The sequence below is a fragment of the Stegostoma tigrinum genome, chromosome 12 (assembly GCF_030684315.1).
Source record: "Stegostoma tigrinum isolate sSteTig4 chromosome 12, sSteTig4.hap1, whole genome shotgun sequence".
NCBI classification, from domain to species: Eukaryota; Metazoa; Chordata; class Chondrichthyes; order Orectolobiformes; family Stegostomatidae; genus Stegostoma; species Stegostoma tigrinum.
In genome coordinates this window covers 14,523,333-14,545,480 of record NC_081365.1, presented here as the reverse complement: position 1 = coordinate 14,545,480, position 22,148 = coordinate 14,523,333, and the positions used below count along the sequence as shown (strand labels likewise).

At 42.4% G+C, this 22,148-nt stretch overlaps 1 protein-coding gene across 1 annotated transcript in view; it reads right to left on the bottom strand.

Moving 5' to 3' along the window:
• The window catches only part of LOC125457005 (transmembrane protease serine 3-like), a 43,432-nt gene extending 21,592 nt beyond the window's left edge, over positions 1–21,840 (bottom strand). The window contains exons 1-6 of the mRNA XM_059649987.1: positions 21,830–21,840; positions 20,396–20,632; positions 12,882–13,118; positions 7,846–7,952; positions 5,748–5,871; positions 1,419–1,544 (exon numbers count right to left, since the gene is read on the bottom strand). Coding sequence (XP_059505970.1) covers positions 1,419–1,544; positions 5,748–5,871; positions 7,846–7,952; positions 12,882–13,118; positions 20,396–20,632; positions 21,830–21,840 — 842 coding nt within the window. The remainder of the gene's footprint in view (positions 1–1,418; positions 1,545–5,747; positions 5,872–7,845; positions 7,953–12,881; positions 13,119–20,395; positions 20,633–21,829) is intronic.
• Between the last annotated feature and the right edge of the window lie 308 nt (positions 21,841–22,148).

Sequence of the window (22,148 nt, the reverse complement as noted above, 5' to 3'; positions counted from 1 at the left end):
TCCTGCTGTGGGTTGATCACAGTGCCATTAGGGAGGGAATTCCAGGATTTTGACCGAACGTCAGTCAAGGATTGGTAATATGTTTACAAATCGGGATGGTGAGGGGCTTAGAGGAAACTTGTAAGTAGTGATGTTCCCATATGTTAGCTGTCCTTGGTCTTCTAAATGGAAATGGTTGTGGGTTTGGAAGGTGCTGTCTGAGGAACTTTGGTGAATTTCTGCAGTACATCTTGTAGATAGTACACACTGTTACTGCTGAGCATTGGTGGTGGAGGGATTGAATGCTGGTGGATGCGGTGCCAATCAAGCAGGTTGCTTTTTTCTGGATGGTGTCAAGCTTCTTGAATGTTATTGGGGCTGCATTCATCCAGTCAAGTGGGGTGTATTCCATCATACTCCGTTCAGTGACATTACCACTAACACCACAGACTCCATGCTAAAGCAAAATGCAATGATTAGAATAAGGCATTACGGCCATGTCTGACAGACAGGAATGCCACGATATATTAAATAGATAATTGAACTGCAAGCTTTCTATCTTCATGATAATTACAACTCTTTGTGCCTGGGCAGGTTACTGAAGTTAAAATGAATGGGCTCCCTTATTGGGGAAACAGAGCACAGATTGGGTGGTGGCTTCGTAGAGCACCTCCACTCTGTCCACAAAAAAGACCCTGAGCTTCCAGTTGTCTGTGAATTCAACACAGCACTGTGTTCTTGTTTATTCATTTGTTCATTTCTGTGGGATGCGGGCATTGCTGGCTGGGCCAGCATTTCTCACCTCAAGAAGGTGCCCTTTTTGAACTCTGCAGTCCACCTGCTGTGGGTTGACCCGCAATGTCCTTAGGGAGGGAACTCCAGGACTTTTACCCAGTGGGAATGGGGGAATGATTCCAAGGCCAATATCTCTGTCGCAGGTTTGCTGCGGTGCTCTAGTGAATCTCAGCACTAACTGGAAAAACAGCACCTCATTTTCCACTTTGTCTGCCTCCAAGCCCCAAACACCACACCTTGTCATCATATAGGCTACTACACAACACACTGTCTGCTTCTAATGGCCTCCATTAACAGTGATTCATTCTCTTAGACGGTCTTCTCCCCAGTCCTTTGTCTGTCCGTTTTTCTTGCCCTTTGAGCTCTATCTCCACCTATCATCTACTCTACTCACTCCACTCCATCTACTGCATAAATGTCACCCTCTTCCTCACTACCGTTAGGTCTGAAGAAGGGCCACAAGATCCTGCTTTCTCTCCACAGATGCTGCCAGACCTGCTGAGATTTGCCAACAATTTCTGTTTTTGTTTCTGATTTCTAGCATCTGCAGTTCTTATAATCTTTGTTAAAGTGAGTAGACTTGCCATACCAAGTCAGAGCAATTAAAACACAGCTGAACTACAAGGTCTTAATAGCATGGATACCTCAATGGGAGCACAATTTGTATCCTGGGGCTGTCGATTTTGTGCTGGCTAAAATTTACTTCCACAAAGTTGAGCTTCAGTTTCTCCTCAATGGATGCAATGGGAAGTTCTGTCGAGTTTATGTAACTGTGAACACAAAGCAGAGATACAAAAAGATCCCACTGCTTCCAAAGACAAAGTCGAAAATGCTCCACCACCATCCAACTGCTATGTAAAAAATGTACTGCATTAAGAAGCAGCTTTGGAGGGTTTACCTTAGACAAGTGATCGATCAAATGATGAACTAGGACAAAAGCAGTGAATTTCCCAAGTTTAATTGCTTGTACTAATAGAGGAACGAACTGGGATAATGATAGACATGCTGCTACATCCTGGGTGTCCCACAAAATTGTGGTACTTTGTGTGTGACAGCACACTGTAACCTCACTGCTCAGAAACATCAGGAAATCATTTGAACAGTCTCAGATTACATGAAACATCATTTAATAACAGTGCTTTAGGAGCGGAACGTGTAAGCTGCAGAATTTGAATAAGCAAAACAAGTTTGATTGCTACTTTATAATATTTTAGCAACATGTTTTTGTTTAAAATTAAAATTTATGCCCACGATTATTTCCAAGTCACATGCACATTGCTCAGATGATCAAGCATCATTCCTGACCCTGAAATTCTGAGTTCCAGAAATGCCTTGGCATTTTGGAGTATGATTGGAGAAGTTACAGAGACTTTGACTCTCCACTACAGTCAAAACTGTGTGACCTTCTCAGAGAGAGGTGAAAGAAAGCAAATTCCAGACTGATTAGGGACAAGATGTTCTCCTCCCACTGGCTTCCTCTCCCAAGTCTGTAAAGTCAGCCTGGTCCTGGTAATTCTGTGTATTGTCTACCCGGTATGTGGTTTATTGCATCAAATTTTTGTTTTACTCATTTGTGGGATGTAGGCACCACTGGCTGTGCCTGCATTCATTGTCTATCTCTTCTTGCCCTTGAGAAAGTAATGGTGAGCTGTCTTCTTGAGCCGCTGCAGTCTGCCTGCTCTGGGTTGATCCGCAATGCTCTTAGGGAGGGAATTCTAGGTTTTTGACCCAGCGACAGTGAAGGAATGGTGATATATTTCCAAGTCAGGATGGTGATTGGCCTAAGGAGAACTTGCAGGTGGCGGTGTTCCCTCATATTTGCGGCCCATGTACTTGTAGATGGAAGAGATCGTGGGTATGGGAGGTGCAGTTTGGGGATCTTTGGTGAATTGCTGCTGTGCATCTTGTAGATAGTGCACACTGCTGCTACTGAGCGTCGGTGGTGGAGGGAGTGGATACATGTGGTGCCAAACAAGCGGGCTGCTTTGTCCTGAATGGTGTTAAGCTTCATCAGTGTTGTTGGAGATGCACTCATCCAGGCAACTGGGGAGTATTCCATCACACTCCTGTGCCTTATTGAAGGTGTGCAGTCTTTGGGATGTTTCTGCTATCAGACATCAGGCGCTGTGAAGTTCCAGCTTCTGAATCAATTTGATCATTTATCAATCACTTACCCTTTCTACCACGTGATCTGCGCTTTTTTACAACTAATAACCACCACCAGTAAATAAAAATTATGTAGCCAACTCAGCATAGACATGCAAAGCCCATTGTTGGCAATGTCAGTCACCAAAAGTAAAGACCGTGGCATTCTAAGTTCTGGTTGTCTATTATAGTTTGAAATAATCACATCTTCATTATCCTCTCACCTTTTGATGGGTTACACTGCCCATAGAGGGCTTGTTTGTAAATATTCAATTGGCCACATGGGTTGCTAGTTGAGAAAAAGCAAACAAAAATCACAGTGATTTTGACGATGGGAAGATCGTTCAGTTGAGTGTAATAGCATCTCCGAGGAGAAGAAGATGAAAAAAGCTCTTTGCCTTTAGGGCTGTTGTGGCACAGTGATAGTGTCCCTTCCTCTGAGCCAAAAGGCCTGTCTAACCGTGCTACAGGTGTGTCGTGCCATCCCTGAACAGGCTGGTTCATTTTAAAAACAAGCTCTTTGTTTTGCATTTTTACATGCCAAGCTATCCAGCTTGGAGACTTCCCAGGTTGGTATTGTGGTTTACATAACCATGACTCTCCAGCACGGACCCTCTATATTGGCTACTGGAACAATTACACATACAATTGGTTGCTGGCAAGTTAGTTTTTGGCTGTGATAGAAAAAGGAATGAGAGTGCTAAGTTGTTCGAATCTGCTCTGAATCCAATTTGATCATGGTTGATCTAAATCTTTATTCTAATTAAACTCCTAAGTATCCCTTAGATAGCGATATTGTCCCAACCTTAATCCTGATAGTTTCAATTACTTGGATGTCCCAGGCTTTTTGAGGAGTCTTTAAACTGATACAAGCTACATGTTGGCAATTACTTGACATTTTAAGGCATGTGCTGTGATTTTTTTTGAATGGTATTTCTTCCAGTGAATCTTTAATGTGTCCTTGCCTGCGTCACATATTCAGCTCCATAGACCTATACAGCTTTCAAAAGATTATAGCACAGAAAGATGCCTTTCAGGCCATTGTATCTACAAGACACAGAACAAAAAATAAAACCAGCCACCCATTCTAATCTGATCTCCCAGATCCTAGTCCATAGCCATATAGGTTACAACACTTGAGGTGCAGGCCCAGGTGCAGGTGCCTTCCAAATGAGGTCATAGTTTCTGTCCTTACCACCAATCTGGGTGGTGAATTCTTGACATACCAACTTCTGGCTGACAAAGGTTTTCCTCATGTCCCCTGTAATCCTTCTACTGATCAGATTAAATCTGTCCCTCTTGGTAAATGAGCTCTCTGCTGGGGAGAACAGGCCTCCCCTGTCCACTCTATCCAGGCTCCACATTATTTTGTGCACCTCGATTAAATCAGCCCTCAACTTCTTCTGTTCTAAGGAAAACAGCCCCAAGCCTTTCTAATATTTCCTCATGGCTTTTCCAGCTATTCTTCATTATTCGTAACTTGTGGACAATTAGACATGGGAATTAGTGCTGGTCTTGCCAACAACACTTAGCAACAGCAAATGAGAAAATAATTTAATGAACATTGCTTGGTCTTTCTCGGATGTAATGCTGAGGTGTACAGGCCAGGAGACACATATTCATTGTACCTTCTGTCTAGAACACATCTTAGCTAATCAGCAAGGTACTTGAAACCATACAATGGTCTCATCATCCCTTATGTCAGGAAGGGGAGAGTTAAAACGGATTCCCTCTTCCTAATTGCGAGTTTTTGGAGATCATGATGATGATGATTGATAGTAGCTTAACAGGCCAGATTATACTTTGTTTGACAAATAATAATTGGAAAGGGTACACATGGGCCACGGATCGAGTATATCCTACATTAACCAAAACCACAGATATCCCCATTGGTTGATAAATTGAACAATTATGAGATTGCTTTGATCTGTCAGGACTTCACTTATTGTAGCACAGTGGCTCAATGGTTAGCACTGTGGCCTCACAGCGCCAGGGACCTGGGTTCAATTCCAGTCTCGGGCTGTTTGGAGTTTGAACGTTTTCCCCGTGTCTGTATGGGTTACCTCTGGGTGTTCTGGTTTCCTTCCACAGTCCGAAGTTGTGCAGGTCGAGTGAATTGGCCATGATAAATTACCCATAGCATTCAGGGTTGTGTAGGTTAGGTGCACTAGCCACAGGAAATGCAGGGACAGGTTAAAGGGGTGGGTGAGTCTGGGTGGGATGCTCTTCAGAGGGGCAGTATGGACTTATGGGGTCAAATGGTCTGTTTCCACACTATAGGGATTTAATTGAATTGCACCTAGTGCTCATTGTTAGGTGGCTCAAAGCTATTAAAGCCAAAGATACACAGAGAATGTTGTGCTGGCAGGGGAAATAATGGAAAATACACTGTCACAACTTTCACTTCACCTGTTCAAAATGCTCCAGAGACAAATCAGTCCTGTTCACTGTTGTATTAAATGTGCTTTGATAACACAAGCTCCAACAAACAGTGGGCTTTCTTGTGGTAGTGCCCCTTCCTCTGACCCAAGAGACATTGATTCAAGTCCCAGTTGCTCCAGAGGCATGTTATGATGCTATGAGAAAGGTTGATTTAGGGAAACAATTCGAACCGCAATGAAATTATTTACTTGTATAATGTTGGTTTAAGGATAAATTATGACCAGGATTATCTTTGAAATGATCCCATGGGATCTGTTCCTGGGTGGGACAGGACTGATCAGAGTGATGGAAACTCTGATGCTGCAATGGCCAAGAGTATAGTGGTCCTCAGGAGATGAAACTAGTGAAGGTCATAAGTGTAAAGGAATGAATTGGCTTGAATTTACCTGCTGTACCCGAGTTGCTTACAAGCAGCTGTTCCATGCACAGCATTCCATCCATCCCAGCACACGGTTCTCCAGGTACCACCAGTGTATATTTGCACCACTGAACTCTTCCCACTGATCCGCACTGACAAGGCCAAGCAAAGAGAAGGAAAGGAGGGCAGGGTTACAGTTGAGACACATACACCTTCATTATTCCCCTACCCCTATCCCACACCTTAAACTGACAGTATAAGCAATCAGCAGGAGCTGTTCTCCTGCAAAGGTCATCAAACTAAGCAGGTGGATGAGGATCCTAAGGGTCTGTTGCTTGTTTATCGTGTGAGTGGACTCACTCATTGTTTAAATTGCAAGCATGTTCCGTCCTCTAGTAGTAATATCCCCCACCGAAAAAGACACAAAAATTCACTGGGTCAAATGTGGCTAACAAGGTGGCCCACAGCCACCAGGGACCCAGGTTCAATTCCAATGCTGGGGGCGCTGTTTGTTTGGAGCTTGTGCATTGTCTCCATGTTAGCATGGGTTTCATCCCACAGTCCGAACATGTGCAGGTTAGGTGGATTGGCCATGCTAAATTGCAATATAGTGTCCAGGGATGTGCAAGTGATGTGAGCCATGGGGAATGTGGGGATAGGATGCAGGGGTAGGCCTGAGTTGGATGCTTTTTGGAGGGTTGGTGCAGATTTGATGGGCTGAATGGCCGCTTTACGCACTTTAGATATTCAAATCTTTGGTCATTATCATTCTAAATCATTCCTATTCATGAAGCTGCCCAAATGCCTTTTAAACATGGCAATTGTACCCACATCTACCACTTCCTCTGGCTGTTCATTCCACATATGAACAACCGTCTCTGTGAAAATGTTGCAGCACGGGTCTCTTTTAAACCTTTTCTCTGTCATCTTAAAAATATGCCCTCTAGTTTTGAACTCCCTGACCTTAGTGGAAAGACCTTTACCATTCACCTTACCTATGCCCCTCGCGATTTAATAAACCTCTATGAGGTCACACCTCAAACTCCTATGTTTTAGTGAAAAATGTCCCAACCTCTCCATAAGAACGTAAGAACTGGGAGGTGGAGTAGGCCATCTGACCCTTCAATGCAGCTCCCCCATTCAGTAAGATCATGGCTGGCCTTTTCATGACCTTAGTACCACTTTGCTACCCTCTCATCATAGCCCTCAATTCATTTCCTATTAAAAAAAAGTCTTAGCTTTAAAAACATTCAATGACAAAGCCTCAACTACTTCACTGGGCAGGGAATTCCACAGATTCACAACCCTTTGGGTGAAGAAGTTCCTTCTCAATTCAGTCCTAAGTCTAGTCCTCCTAATTTTGAGGCTATATCCTCTTGTTCTAGCTTCACCTTCCCCCCCAGTGGAAACAACCTCCCTGCTGCTATCTTATCTATTCCCTTCATAAGTTTATATGTTTCTATAAGATCCTTCTTCACTCTTCTAAATTACAATGAATATAACAACAGTTTTTTCAGCCTCTCCTCATAAACCAACCCTGTAATTTCTGAAATCAACTTAGTGAATCCCTTATAACACAAACTCTCCGGTCCGGGAAACTTCCATGTAAATCATTTCAATTTAATAATATCCTTCCTTTGGTAGGATGGCCAGAACTGTACACAGTACTCCAAAAGTGGTCTCACCAACATTCTATACAACCTCAACATCGCATTCCAACTCTCACGCTCGTGGTCTGAGCCATGAAGGCAAGCATGCTGAACAACTTCATAGCCACACTGTCTACCCATGAAGCAACTTGCAAAGAATGATGCGCATGAACTCCTCAGTGTCTCTGTTCAACAATACTTTTCACCATGTTAACCTGACACGCGCTAATTCTTTCTTCTGACTACACAATTCACATCATTGAGTTATTTCTTGATTATTTTTATTTATTCATGGAATGTGGGCGCCACTGGTTTGGGCAGTGTTTATTGCATGTTGCCCCTGAGCAGGTGGAGATTAGTGGCTTTCAGTCTTACAAATTTACTGGCTGATCTGTGTATTAACACACTATTATTCCTTCATCAAAATTTGGCACATTAAGGAAAAGAGCATTTATAGAAATTATTCTGTTACTTTACCACATCCCAGCTCATCTTCTCCAGAAGGGCAGTCCTTAGTACCATCACACCGAGCTGTGTGCCATATACAAGAGGAGGATGTGTGACACTGGAACTTTCCAATGCAACTGTGAGTAACTGCGAGAATTTCAATGAGTGATACGATTATTCTCAACTCATATCAGTTGATGTCTTAGAGTAAAGAACAAGCTTTAAATAAAGTCGGGTTGATCTTCATACCTATACATTGATTAAACTGGTTTTGCTTCCAGCACTTTCTCTCCATGAAAGCTTTGATTTAGATTACATTTACATGATAATGTAAGAAAACAGTTTACTTTAGCTTGAGGGAGAAGCTAGGTGGTTCAATTCAAATCCAAATAATATGATTTGTTTGGATATGTACAACATTTTCAGTTCAGCAGATAGCTATTCACATTAAGTCTGTAGCAATTACTGTTTCAGTGCAATGTAAAATGAAATGGTGTGTTTAAAAGGGAAGCTGATCCTTTTCTGCCTATTTGACATCCCTTTCAAAATTGAAGGTTGCGCTCTGTGTCTCCACGATTGAAGAACTTTATTCGAGAAAAGAGTTATCTTCCTGAGAGCACGATGTTAAGTTCATTAATTTCTTACCATTTGTATCATAAGAACTTGAGAAGTCGAAGGAGGAAAAGGCCATTCAGCTCCCAAACCTGTACTACCATTCAATACAATCATGATTGACCTTTGAGAGATAGTAGGAACTGCAGATGCTGGAGAATCCAAGATAACAAGGTGTAGAGCTGGATGAACACAGCAGGCCAAGCAGCATCTCAGGAGCACAAAAGCTGACGTTTCGGGCCTATGATTGATCTTTAGCTTTATTTGTACTCTTCCACCTTCTCTGCAAATTGCAGAGAAGGATGTTAAAAATTAATCTACCTAAGTGTGAAGAGTACAACAGCCTTGATGCTGTAGGGCAGAGACTTCCAACAGTTCCCAACCTTTTGAATCAATAAATTTCTTTTTGTTTCAGTCCCAAGTTTTCACCCTTATCTTGAGACTGTGCCCCGCATTCTAGATTCCTGAGACAGGCAGAAACAAACTTTCAGTAATGACCATGTCCAGCCCTCTCAGAAATGTGTATGTTTCAATGAGATCACTTCTCATTCTTTAAACTATTTTTCACAGATGGGATGTGGGCATCACTGACAAGGCCAACATTTATTGACAATCCCTAATTATTTTGAGAACAGTTACAAATTAAAGGGCAAGAAACAATATACCTAGCTACATTGAAGGAATGTATTAGCTGAAATCCTGCCTCATGATTGACTTGGAATCATTAACAATTGAACAATGTCACAATCTGCCTGTAACTGCGACCATAATCAGTCCCTGTCAAGGATGGATGGAACATGAATGTTGGGTCAAATTATACTGCCATTCTGCTGTGTAAACACCAGGGAGGAGATAAGAAACTGTCTTTGATGTTGTGATTTTCTCAATATATTGACCTATAGATTAAGATAAAGAGATTTGAAAGGCCAGGCAATCCAGCAGGTGGAACAGACTAAGTGAATCTATGTCTGAGACCCACAAGCATGATGGTGTGACTGGGATACTCTAAGAACTGATATCTTCTAAACATAGCCATTGCATCAGGTAAAGAAGAATGGGAACCAGTCATCTCCTTGTTCAGGCCACAATCAACACTTTTGTGACCCATGAATAGTGAGCCAAACCAAATCAGACTTGCTAACACTGGATTTGCGACACAGTGAAATTAAAACATTTGATGATCCTCAAAATTGCTCAATTGTTCCCAACCAGTATTTACAAATAACTGATCCTTCACACCAAATTTACAACTTAAACCAAAATTAACAATTTATTTCTAATAATGTAATTTTAGCTGAACACAGATGAACATGGCAATCTAATTAATATCTATGATTTAGCCCAATCTTCCTTGATCCCCAACCCCCATCCATACAGAGGGTCTGGGCTCATATTTATACCAACCAAAAGAGCAAAACACTAAAACTTGCCTATAACACATTCGGGTCTAACATGTTTCGTATACTTCAGGACAGTGCTCCAGTATCACCAGTGCATTCATTTCTACATAAGGCTGCTTTTTTAAAGTTGCTTTTTCCCTCTGGGAGAGCAGGTAAGAATGGCAGTTTCCTTCCCCAAACGGCATTAGTGAACCAGATGGGTTTCCATGACAGTGGACAGCCGACAATGGTTACATTGGTGATATTAGGTCAGCTGTTTATTCTAGATTTTATTGACATGAGACTTCTCCATTTGCCACTGTGAGATTTGAAGCCCTTTCCCCTGAACATTGACCTAAGTTACTGGATTGCTAGTCCAGGAATGTTGCAATACATGCTCGGAAGTCTATGAGAAAGCTACACTGGATTTTAATCTTTGCGAAGAGAACAAAGAGTACAAAGGCAATTAAGTTCTTCTGTAGATAACAAAGTGTGAAGCTGGATGAACAGAGCAGGCCAAGCAGCATCTCAGGAGCACAAAAGCTGACATTTCAGGCCTAGACCCTGTAAGTGGGTTCTGAAGAAGACTCATATTAGACTCAAAGCAGTAAACATGTTTCTCTGTCTACGGAAGCCGCCAGGCCTGCTGAGTTTCTCAAGCATTCTCTGTGTGTATTTTAAGCTGTTCTAATCCATTATGGAGCAACTCCACTAGAGAGCTGTGATCAATAGTGTGTGCCACACTTTGGAAAAGATGCCTGAGCAAAGGTGCAAAGTGGATGAATAAGCAGAGAGGCTGGAAAGCTGTGTTTTCATTTTGTCCTTTTGAGCAGAGGAAGTTAAGAGATTGAGTGATAGAGATGTTCAAAGTAATTAAGGTTTTTGATAAATATGGGGAAATTGCTTAAAGTAGCAGAAAGATCCATGACTAATAGACACAACTCTATAGTTACGATTAAAAGAATGGAGAAGTGCACTGTTTGACAGGATGATCAAAACAAGTCAACAGTAATACTCAGTATGGAATTGGATAAAAGTTTGCAAAGGAGAAAAACAATTGCAGGACTTGAGGGAAAGAAGTAGATAAACCTGCTAAAGAGAAGGAGTGAATGGCATCATTCTGTCCTATGGGAGTGTATAACTTTTTTCACCTGATTTCTCATTTATTGTTGCTTCTTTAAAGACACACTGTTGAAACCTCTAGTGTTTAATTACCATTCTGTGATCTTTAAAATATATAGAAGAGACAAGAGGTTAAATTCTTTTGAAGTTTCCAGACTCTGCATCATGTTAGTTTGCCTCTTTACACTGTAAACTTAACTAAGATTTCCCTCACAACCTCATGAGATATAATTAGTATTGTGAGGGTAGACTTTTTTTAACGTTACTACAGAAAAATGTATATTCAAGCTAGAGTTAATTTTGTAATCTTTCTTTTTGGTGAACAAGTAACTACTGTTTCCTTATACTTTCCAAATGTAATGTGGAGACAACTTGTTTGTTTATGGGCAATTCTAAACCATTCACATTATCTCCCTTTAACCTGTTCTTAAATTTCTGCATCCACCCCTCCTCCCCATGATGTGCCCTCTAGCCTTGTGGAGGGAGCTGCCCCTCTGCGGTCAACAAAGAGGCTGAGGAGAAGGAGGAGACGGGGTTGTCCTTCAGAGCCTGATGTTCCATACCTCATAGGATTCCTACAGCCATTTAATTCTAGTGTTTGCCCCTAAGAGATGGGCTCTGATTTGCGATGGTCTCTGGTTTGCCCTGGAGGCCAAAGCACAGTATAACACAGGAACAGGTTCACTAGGACTTTGCCATGTGATACTTTCCGAGCTGAAAGCCTTTCACCTCTATGAGGTCTGTATCCCTCTCTTTGCCTATTCATATATCGGTCAAGATTCCTCTGAACCATTGCTGTCGTATCTGTTTCCATCATCTCCTCTGGCAGCACATTCCAGGCACTTATCACACTCTATGTAAAAAAAAACTTGCTTCTCGCATCTCCATTAAACTCATCCCCCCTTTACCTTAAACTTCTGTTCTCCAAAGTAATTGAAATTCTAGCCTAAGTAAAAGACTTTGTTGATCCATTCTATCCATGTCTCTCATAATTTCATAAATTTCTATCAGGTCACCTCTCAGCCTCGACATTCATGTGAAAACAAATCAAGTTTGTCCAATCTCTCCTCATAGTTAATACTCTCCAAACCAGGCAAAATCCGGGTAATGCAGTGTGGAGCTGGGTGAACACAGTGTGGCACTGGGGGCAACACAGTGGCTCAGTGGTTAGCACAGCAGCCTCACAGCGCCAGGGACCCAGGTTCAATTCCAGCCTCAGGTGACTATCTGTGTGGAGTTTGCACTTTCTCCCCGTGTCTGAGCGGGTTTCCTCCGGGTGCTCCGATTGCCTCCCACAGTCCAAAGGTGTGCAGGCTAGGTGGATCAGCCATGCTAAATTGCCCATAGTGTTCAGGGGTGTGTGGGTTATAGGGGGATGAGTCTGGGTGGGATACTTCAAGGGGAGGTGTTGACTTGTTGGGCCAAAGGGCCTGTTTCCACACTGTAGGGAATCTAATCTTAACAAAAAAACACAGCAGAGGAGCAGGGAAGTTGATGTCACTTCCTGGTAAACATTTTCTGATACTTGTTGTGTTCCTCCAGCCCAACACTGCTATTATCTCAGACTTCAGCATCGGCAGTTCTTACTATCTCTGATTGAGTTATAACGTTTTCTGTACCCTTTCTAAAATCTCCACATTCTTTTGGTAATGTGGCAACTGGAACTGTGGCTCTTACTAAAGTTATATATGCTCTGACTGACGAAGGCAAGCATGGCATATGACCACCTTACCCACTTGAGCAGCCACTTTTAGGGAACTGTGGATCTGTATGCTTCGATCTCTCTGTATGTTGATGCTTCTCAGGGTCCTACCATTTACTGTATACTTTCCTCCTGCATTAGACCTTCCAAAATGTATCAATTCTCATTTGTCAGGATTATCTGTATTTGCCATTTCTCCGCTGATGGCTCCAGCCCATCTATGTCCTGTTATATCCTTTGGCAATCCTCACTATCCACAGGTCTCCCACTCGCCGTGCCACCTGCAAAAGTCCTTTGCCCCTTCAGTAATGCCTCCTTGTGGGACTGTTGAAGCTTCAGAGTATCTGGTCTGTCTAATTGGGGTTGACACTGCTTCATGGAGCCATCCACACAGCTTCACCTTGACACTGAGCTGCTCAAAGCCCATGGTAAACGTTGAGTCTGTAATAAAACTTGACTCATCAAGTGAGTTGATAAAGCCTATGAATCTGAATAAATTTGGATCACAGTGTCAACTCTTTTGAGGAATGATTTTGAGGGAAGAGCTAAATATTTGCATGAACAGCCTCTGAAACTGTGCATTCCCCTATTGAAGGATTACCGGAAATCTCTACTGTCGGCATTGTTTTGGTAACTGACCCAGAAAGTGCTAACTCTCTCTGAAGGGTAATGCTTTGTGACAACTAGTATAACAAATTACTGAGACATCTTATTTAAATGGACACCACCTATTCCCTTCATTATATTACTCATGTCTGTTCTGAAGTAATTTTGTCCCCATTCCCACTTCCATACCAGAAGGAAAAATCAGTTAAAAACCCATTAAAATTTGGGAATGATAGCACTACTCTGAACAAGTCTATGTTCAGCTATTCATGATGAGTTCAAATCAGTTATGTCATTTCCAAGTTACTGGCTTTTCCTTTCCCTCCCGCCACATGATGGACAGAATTGCCTGAGTCTTCTGCTGTAAAATTCAATGTAACAATTGCCTGCGTCAATGTAAACCCATGCAGGAATAAGTAAAGCTTTCAATCTGATGGCATCTTCAGTGTAGAAGGAAACATCCAAATGGATTTCACAGATATAAGCGTATTTGTGTGGTGATATTTAAAAATAAAATCTTTATTCACATATGTAGAGGAGGCGCCAACTGGAGTCCACAACGGTGTGCTTAATGAGCCTATACTTCTAACCTAGCAATTGTCGCACAGCTCCCGGCAACTTACACATAGCTGCAATGAGCGATAGTTAGGGAACAAATGACCAGTCTGGGTAGGCAGTACGACAAACAAGGCAACAACCATTTACTTTGCTGAGGAAATTCAGGCTTAACTTTGCACAGTGGCTTTCTGGGCTACTGGCTCTGACTTTAGCGCAAGATTAGTGCAAACCCATGAGAAGTGATGAAGGCGTCCCCATAGATGTCCTGCCCAAAGTACAATGAAATGATTCAGAGGTTCCTGCTCAAGTTTCAGCCACCATCTGTCTTCCAAAGTGAAGAAGGAACTAACGTTTATATAGCTCCTTTCATATTCACAGGACATGCCAAAGAGTTTCTCAGACAATGTGGTGCTCTGTGAAATGCAATCACTTTTGTAAAATAAGAAAAATGGCAACCAATTCGCACACAGTATCTTTCTACAACAGGAATGTGGTTACCTGTTAGATGCTGTTTTTTGGGGGAAAAGTGTTATCCAGAACACCACTGAAAAATTAAATTGGCTGTTCTACCAGCTACTTTTATTATTTATTTATGAGATGTGGGCATCGCAGGTCAGGCAGAATTTATCGGTCATCCCTAGCTGCCTTGCAAAAGTGGTAGCAATCAGACTTCTTGATCCACTGCAGTCCATTTAGACTCAAGTAATTATTTTATATTTCATAATTCATCGTCTGTCAAGATATATTTTATGGTGATTTGAGGGGACAAATTGAGCTTTGGTTTAACATCTCAAGTGAAAAATAGCACAGTGTTTGTATGTGTTTCTTGCCTTTAAGACAATTCATCTTTTAGGGCTCAATGTGTTGCATGCGTACAATATTGTGACTCTGCCTGCCAGTTATTCTCCTGCAGATTTGCAAGTTGCACTCACAGAAATCTGCAAGTTGCTGTTACGCTTGCTTCATAACTTATGGCGTGCTTTACTGTTTTAAGTGATTTAGAGTTCACTGAGCTAGATAAACAAAATGCCCTTAGCCATCTCACTCAAGCAGTGAACAGAATAATTACACATTTATTGAAATGACTTCATGCACAGATAGTATTGTAAGACAATTCTCTCACAAGCCCACCTCCAGCTTCAAACCCCTAATATAAAGAGGACAAATCCCTTAAAACGAGAAGAGAAAAAACACATTTTCAATTCTGAAGGGAGGAGGAATAGTGAACAGCTCAAAAACTGAACACTGCATTTTATACTCACCGCCTACAGAAATGGCAATTGTAATTAAAACTGCACCAAATAGGCCCACTGCTACCAAAATCAGAAACTTCTTTGATGTTAGAATATGGCACTTTGAAGAGGTTATGTCCTGGTTTCCTGAAAAGTTTAGGAAGAAGACTTTTAAGCAATCATTTTATTTGATTACCGTCTTTAATTCTGGAATCACATGCATCTGTTGCATTATTTACCCTCACCGACTAATTATATCCAAATAATTGAGAGGGAAAGGATTTGTTTGTGATTGGGCTTTTCACTTTACCTTTGATCAGAGACATTTTAACACGGAGTCAGGCCAGATATGGCTGGCCACAGTCAGCTTTTCCCCATGGTAGAGGGGTTTAAAACTAGAGGGCATTGATTTTGGGGGTGTAGGAGAGAGATGCAAAAAAAGACCAGAGGGGCATTTTTTCCACACAGAAGGTGGTGAGTGTCTGAAACAGGCTGCCAGAGGTAGTGGTGGAAGCCTGTTCAATTTTGTCATTTAGGAAACTTTAAATAGGTACATGGATGGGATATGGTCATCTCTCTTTCTTCAAAACTCCAATCAGTTACAACAGGGTGGTGGTTTAACCTGAGGGTCAAATGTTTTAAATGAGAGGAGAGGTTGAGAAGGAGAGTCCTTCACATAACTAAAGCTGGTGTAGGAATTGAACTCAAGCGTTAGCATCACTCCACATTACAAACCAGCCATCCAGCCAACTGAGCTATGCAACCCCTTTCACAGCCTGGCTGGCCCTCTGGTTAAACACAGGCAAGTGAGGCTAATTTAAATTGTGAAAACTGGGGTGGGGGTGGGGGGGAGGTCACGGGCAAGGTGGGCCAAAGGACCATGCTGTAGGCCTCTATAACTTTATGACTGACTCTATCTGGTCTCTTGACCACAAAAATAATAATAAAGAAAGGTAATTTCAACTTGTTAATCCTCCTCACTAGGACCTGATGTAATAGTGGAGCCCTGATTGATGCATACAAATTGAAACACTATGTGAAACAACTGGACCTGAGTGGCTTTCCTGTAGCTAAGCAATCCAGTGAATTTTGACTGTCCACCTAATGGGAGGAATAAAATGCATGATACCTCTTCCCATGTTTCACATTGAAATCTACTTGGCCAGTTTGGAGGCAATGCTTACTGCATGTGTACACACTTTCTAAAGCTGTCCCTAGTTGAGTCCTAGTTAGCCATAACCCAATGGATCCTAGGGCTCCTCTTGCATTAGAGACAGACAACTGGTGATGGTTTAACCAGAGGGTCAGCCAGGCTGTGAAAGGGGTTGCATGGCTCCGTTGGCTGGATGGCTGATTTGTAATATGGAGTTGTGCCAACAGCTTGAGTTCAATTCCTACACCAGCTTTAGTTACGTGAAGGACTCTCCTTCTCAACCTCTCCTCTCATTTAAACGATGTGACCCTCAGGTTAAACCGTTACCATTTTGTAATTGATTGGAGTTTTGAAGAAAGAGAGATGACCATCACCAATAAGAGACAATCTAACCACTGCCCCTTGACATTCAACAGTATCACCATCATTGAATCCCCCACTATCAACATCCCGGGGGTTACCAGAAACTCAACTGGACTCGCCACATAAACACTGGCTACAAGAGCGGGTCAAAGGCTAGGAATCTTGCAGCGAGTAACTCACCTCCTGACTCCCCAAAGCCTGGCCACCATCTAAAGGCACAAGTCAGGAGTGTGATGGAATACTCCTCACTTGCCTGGATGGGTGCAGCTCCAACAATCAGGAAGCTTGACGCTATCTAGGACAAAGCAGCCTGCTTGAATCGCACCACATCTACATGTTCCTATGTATCAGGCATGCCTCCAACTAATAGGGAACTTGTCCCCTGACACCCACTGATTCTGACTTTGCCAGGGCTCCTTAATGGCACACTCAATCCAATGCTGCCTTGATGTCACTCTCACTTCACCTAGGGAATTCAGCTCTTTTGTCCATGTTTGAACGAAGGCAGTAATGAGGTCAGGAGATGAGTGGCCCTGGCAGAACCCAATCTGGGTGTCGCTGAGCAGGTTATTGCTGAGCAGGTGCTGCTTGATCGCACTGTTACTGACACCCTCCATCACTTTACTGAGGATTAAGAGTAGACTGATGGGCCGGTAATTGGCCGGGTTTGATTTGTCCTGCTTTTTATGTACAGGACATACTTGGGCAATTTTCCACTTTGTCGGGTAGATACCAGTGTTGTAACTGTACTGGAGCAGCTTGGCTCAGGGAGAGGCAAGTTCTGGAGCACTAGTCTTTGCTTTTGCCCAAATGTTGTCAGGGGCGTAGCCTTTATGGTATCCAGTGTCTCCAACCATTTTTTAATACTACGTGGATTGAATCAAAATTGGCCGAAACTGGCATCTGTGATACTGGACACCATTGGAAGAGGCTGAGATAGTTTACCCACTTGGCATTTCTGGCTGAAGATTACTGCAAATGCTTCAGCCTTACATTTTGCACCAATGTATTGGGTCTTCCATCATTCAAGTTAGGGATATTTATCTCCAGTGAACTTCAGAGTCATTTCAGAGTCAACCACTTTATTGTGGATATGCAGTCACACATGGACCAGACCAATGAGGATAGCAGTCCTGAAGGGCTTCAACCAATCATGTTCATGGTCACTGTGACTCAAAGGAGCATTACATTCTATTTCTTTATTGCAGCTATATTCTATCTGGTGCCATGGTGGGATTCGCACCAGTGGCCCAGAGGATTAGCTCAAGCCTGTGAATCATGAAAACAATGACAGCACCATTATTTCTCCAGGTCAGAATGGCGTCCTATTCAGAGGAGAAATTGAAATTGGACACAATGTCGTCCCTGTTCATCTGATACCCTTCTGCCGCTGGTGGGGCTGGTTATTGGTTTATTTGAGGGTGGTGTAAGCAATAGCAGATGGCCAGTTACTGAAGGTGGTAATGAGTGGGCTGTTTGAAAGATGAATGATTCATGTCTTTGTTTGTTGTGTGAGGTGAATAAATTGCTGCAACCATACCCTTTATATGTTGACTCTGCAACATAACCTTCTGAAACAAATGCTAAAAGTCATTGAACAAAGACAGAAGAATATGCTCATTACCTGCCTCAACTGGCAATATCTTTGCTTCAAGTATGTTGGGGATTCTTTGTGCGATGTGGGGGAGTTTGATCGTCGGCAGCTCATCTTCTGTGACTGAAACAATTTCTAAGTTTGTATGACCTGGTTTCTCGGCTTGCACCTTCAGTCCATTAAACAAGCAAAAAGATAATTAAAGTACATGCCACTACTCAGCAGTAGGGATGAGGGGTATCAAATCTTGATAGTATTGTATCTTAAGATTTAGATTTTAGATTTTATTGTCACGTGTAGTCAAGTGCAGAATTACAGGAGTACAGTGAAAAGTGAATAACGTGCCACGCAAGGCACCAAATTAAGTACAAAGGTACCTAGGTGCAAAAAGCCTAAGTGTACAGTAGTAAAAGAAATACAGTTTAAAATGTTTAGCATTGTCTTAATAGAATAAGTAGAAAAAAAAAGAAATGAGGTAATAATTAGCATTAAAGTTCTTCTTAATATGAACTAGAAAAATAAATAATATCTTGCACAGAGCCGCACTCAGAGTTTGAGTTCAGCTCAATGAAATTAATGTAGTCTTGATCCTTCAGCCTATTTGAGACTTTCAGTACCAGGCAGTTGTAGGAGTAGAGATAATAAAATGTGAGGCTGGATGAACACAGCAGGCCAAGCAGCATCTCAGGAGCACAAAAGCTGACATTTCGGGCCTAGACCGACTGGGGAATGATAAGGAAGGATTTGTAAAAGTGGACAAGGACTGGTGGTCCTGAAGAAGAGATATCAGACTCGAAATTGAACACTGTTTCTCTCTAGACAGATGCTGTGGACCTCCAGCATTCCTTGTGTTTGTTTCAGTCTTGGTGGGTTTGCAGGAAAGATGTTGGAGGTAGGACTGGTGGCAATAGCAATAACGTAGTTGTGTGAGATACACCTAGACTTTTAATAAATGATAGCTTCTGTGGGAATGGCAGCAACAATGGTATTTTAAATCCTGAAGCATTTTAATTATTATTGAACTACAACACTCTTCTCTCCCTCGTGCCTTCATGCTAAGAGTCACATTGTTTTTTGTTGGCACAAGGCTCGTCATTTCATATTCTACTCTGCACATAGGAGAAATTGACAGGCTTGTCTCTGGCAGGTTGTGTCTATAATAATTTCTGTTTACTTAAAAGTGACTCTGAATATTTTTGACCGGCTTTTTAATTGATATTATTCTTGATTCTAAGATGTAGGGACAGAGTAAATTCTTCTGCCGTGCTTTGAATTAATATAATGGATTTTTTTTCAGATTACCTCCACATATGAGGGGTTGGCATGGGTTTGGTTTGACCCCACATCCAAAAAATGCATCCTCCATCAAGACAGCACTTCTTTGGCAATATGATAGCAACAGTTTTGGCACTACAAGAGGTACTAAATCCTCAAGAAACCTAAAGGAAAAGTCTTTTTCAGTCCTCACCCAGAGTGACAGGACTTTTAATTTCTGTATTATGGGATGTGCATGCTGCTGGAAAGGCAATGACTTATTGCACGTCACAAATTAGAGAAGGTGAGATTGAGCTACAATGTTTAAATTGCTGCAGTCCATGGGACATAGGATTGCCCACCATGCTCTTGGGAAGGGAAAATCAGCATCTTGACTCCATAAAGGATTGGAAAGAAACAATGAAATTGTTTCAAGTCAAGATTCAGTGTGAATCAAGAAATACTAGTTAGATATCATTAAGACATAGTTTAAACTGAAGGAAGAGCTTGGAAAGTTTGGGAAGGTCAACAGTTCCATTTTTGAAGTCTTGAAGAAAAAAAAGGACTGTGACATAATTGTGGTATACACAGAATGAAAATGTAATGAGATGGCCATACATTGCATGATGTTACAGTGCTAACAACAGTGATGCACAAGGAACTGTGAAGAAATGGGTGGAATAGCATGTACCCGTTAGATATGTCCTCAAAAGTGATATCACTGAAATAGGTTATTGCAACATTGCTGTTTGTGGGAACACAACTTAGTGACTGACATTCCAACGTGAAACCAATGGCTACATTTCAAAAATGTTTTATTACCTGTGAAACACATTTGGACTTCCCGTGCCACGACAGATATTATCACAAATGTGAGCCGTTCTTCTCTTTAATAATTCCATCCCTGCTTAACAATGCTAGTCAATCCATATTTCTCCAATAAATCTATAAATGATTGACCCTCAGGCCAAATTTTAAGCCCCTAATTACTTGCACCTTACTTACCTCTGCTGAAGACATTCCTCACATGGATTCTGTGAAAAACTCAGAGCGAATACATGACCTAATCCAACAGGATCCACTCGTCTTGCCAAAATCGCGATGAAAAGTGCAGTTGGTTCGATAATCCCTGTGTCAGGAACAATGAAAGCCGAGAGAGCCAGCAAATGGCTCTGACAGTGCCTATCATGTTGCTTCTCCAGTGAGCAGGTGGCTATGGATACCAGGCAGGTTTGCTCTGCTCTTCATTATGATAAGAGTCACAAGGGAAACCAAAGCCAATTCAAGGGCGACATATCGGTTTAATCACAAGCACTGTGCAGTACGCCTGTGAAAAGCTACATGTAGAATGCCCACGTTGCTCACTTTGTTCCTAAATCGGACATCCCTTTTTCTTTTGTTGCCTTAACATTTTCTGAAAATGTTTGTGTATTTCATCTGCTGTAGCCATTGTGGCTGCCTCTACATTGGGGAAACCAAGTGGAGGCTTGGGGGCCGCTTTGCAGAACACCTCCGCTCGGTTCGCAATAAACAACTGCACCTCCCAGTCGCAAACCATTTCCACTCCCCCTCCCATTCTTTAGATGACATGTCCACCATGGGCCTCCTGCAGTGCCACAATGATGCCACCCGAAGGTTGCAGGAACAGCAACTCATATTCCGCCTGGGAACCCTGCAGCCCAATGGTATCAATGTGGATTTCACCAGCTTCAAAATTCCTCCTTCCCCAACTGCAGCCCAAAACCAGCCCAGTTCGTCCCCGCCTCCCTAACCTGTTCTTCCTCTCACCTAGCCCGTCCTCCCACTTCAAGCCGCATCTCCATATCCTACCTACTAACCTCATCCTGCCCCCTTGACCTGACCGTCCTCCCCAGACTGACCTATCCCCTCCCTACCTCCCTGCCTATACTCACCTCTACAGGCTCCATCCCAGCCCCTTTAACTTGTCTGTCTCTGCTCCCTTTGTCTTCTCCTCTATCCATCTTCGATCCGCCACCCCCATTCTCCATATTTATTTCAGAACCCTCTCCCCATCCCCTTTTTCTGATGAAAGGTCTAGGCTCGAAACGTCAGCTTTTGTGCTCCTAATATGCTGCTTATCCTGCTGTGTTCATCCGGCTCCACACTTTTTTTAACCTCAGATTCTCCAGTATCTGCAGTTCCATTATCTCTTCTTTACAACCCTATCAACTTGGGTAGCAACTTTGAGGGATCTATGGATGTGGACCCCATACTGCTGAGAATCCTGCCATTAAGCCTGTATTCTGCATTCAGATTCAACCTTCCAAAATGAATCACTTCACACTTTAGAAGATGCTTCGCATTGGGGTTAAAATCCAGGTTGAATTCCATCTGCCACTTCTTTGCCCAGCTCTGCATCATGTCAATGTCCCGTTGCAACCTACAACAGCCATCCACACTGTCTTCAATTCCACCAACCTTCGTGTCATCGTCTAGCTTACTAACCAACCCTTCCACTTCCTCATCCAAGTCATTTATAAAGATCACAAAGAGCAGAGATCCCAGAACAGATCCCTGCAGCACACCACCAGTTACCGAGCTCCAGACTGAGTACTTTCCATCTATTACCACCCTATGTTTTCTATTGGACAGCCAATTCTGTATCCAGGCGGCCAAATTTCCCTGAATTCCATGCCTCCTTACTTTCTGAATGGGCCAACCATTTGGAACCTTATCAAATGCCTTACTAAAATCCATGTACGCCACATCTACTGCTCTGCCTTCATCAGTGTGTTTT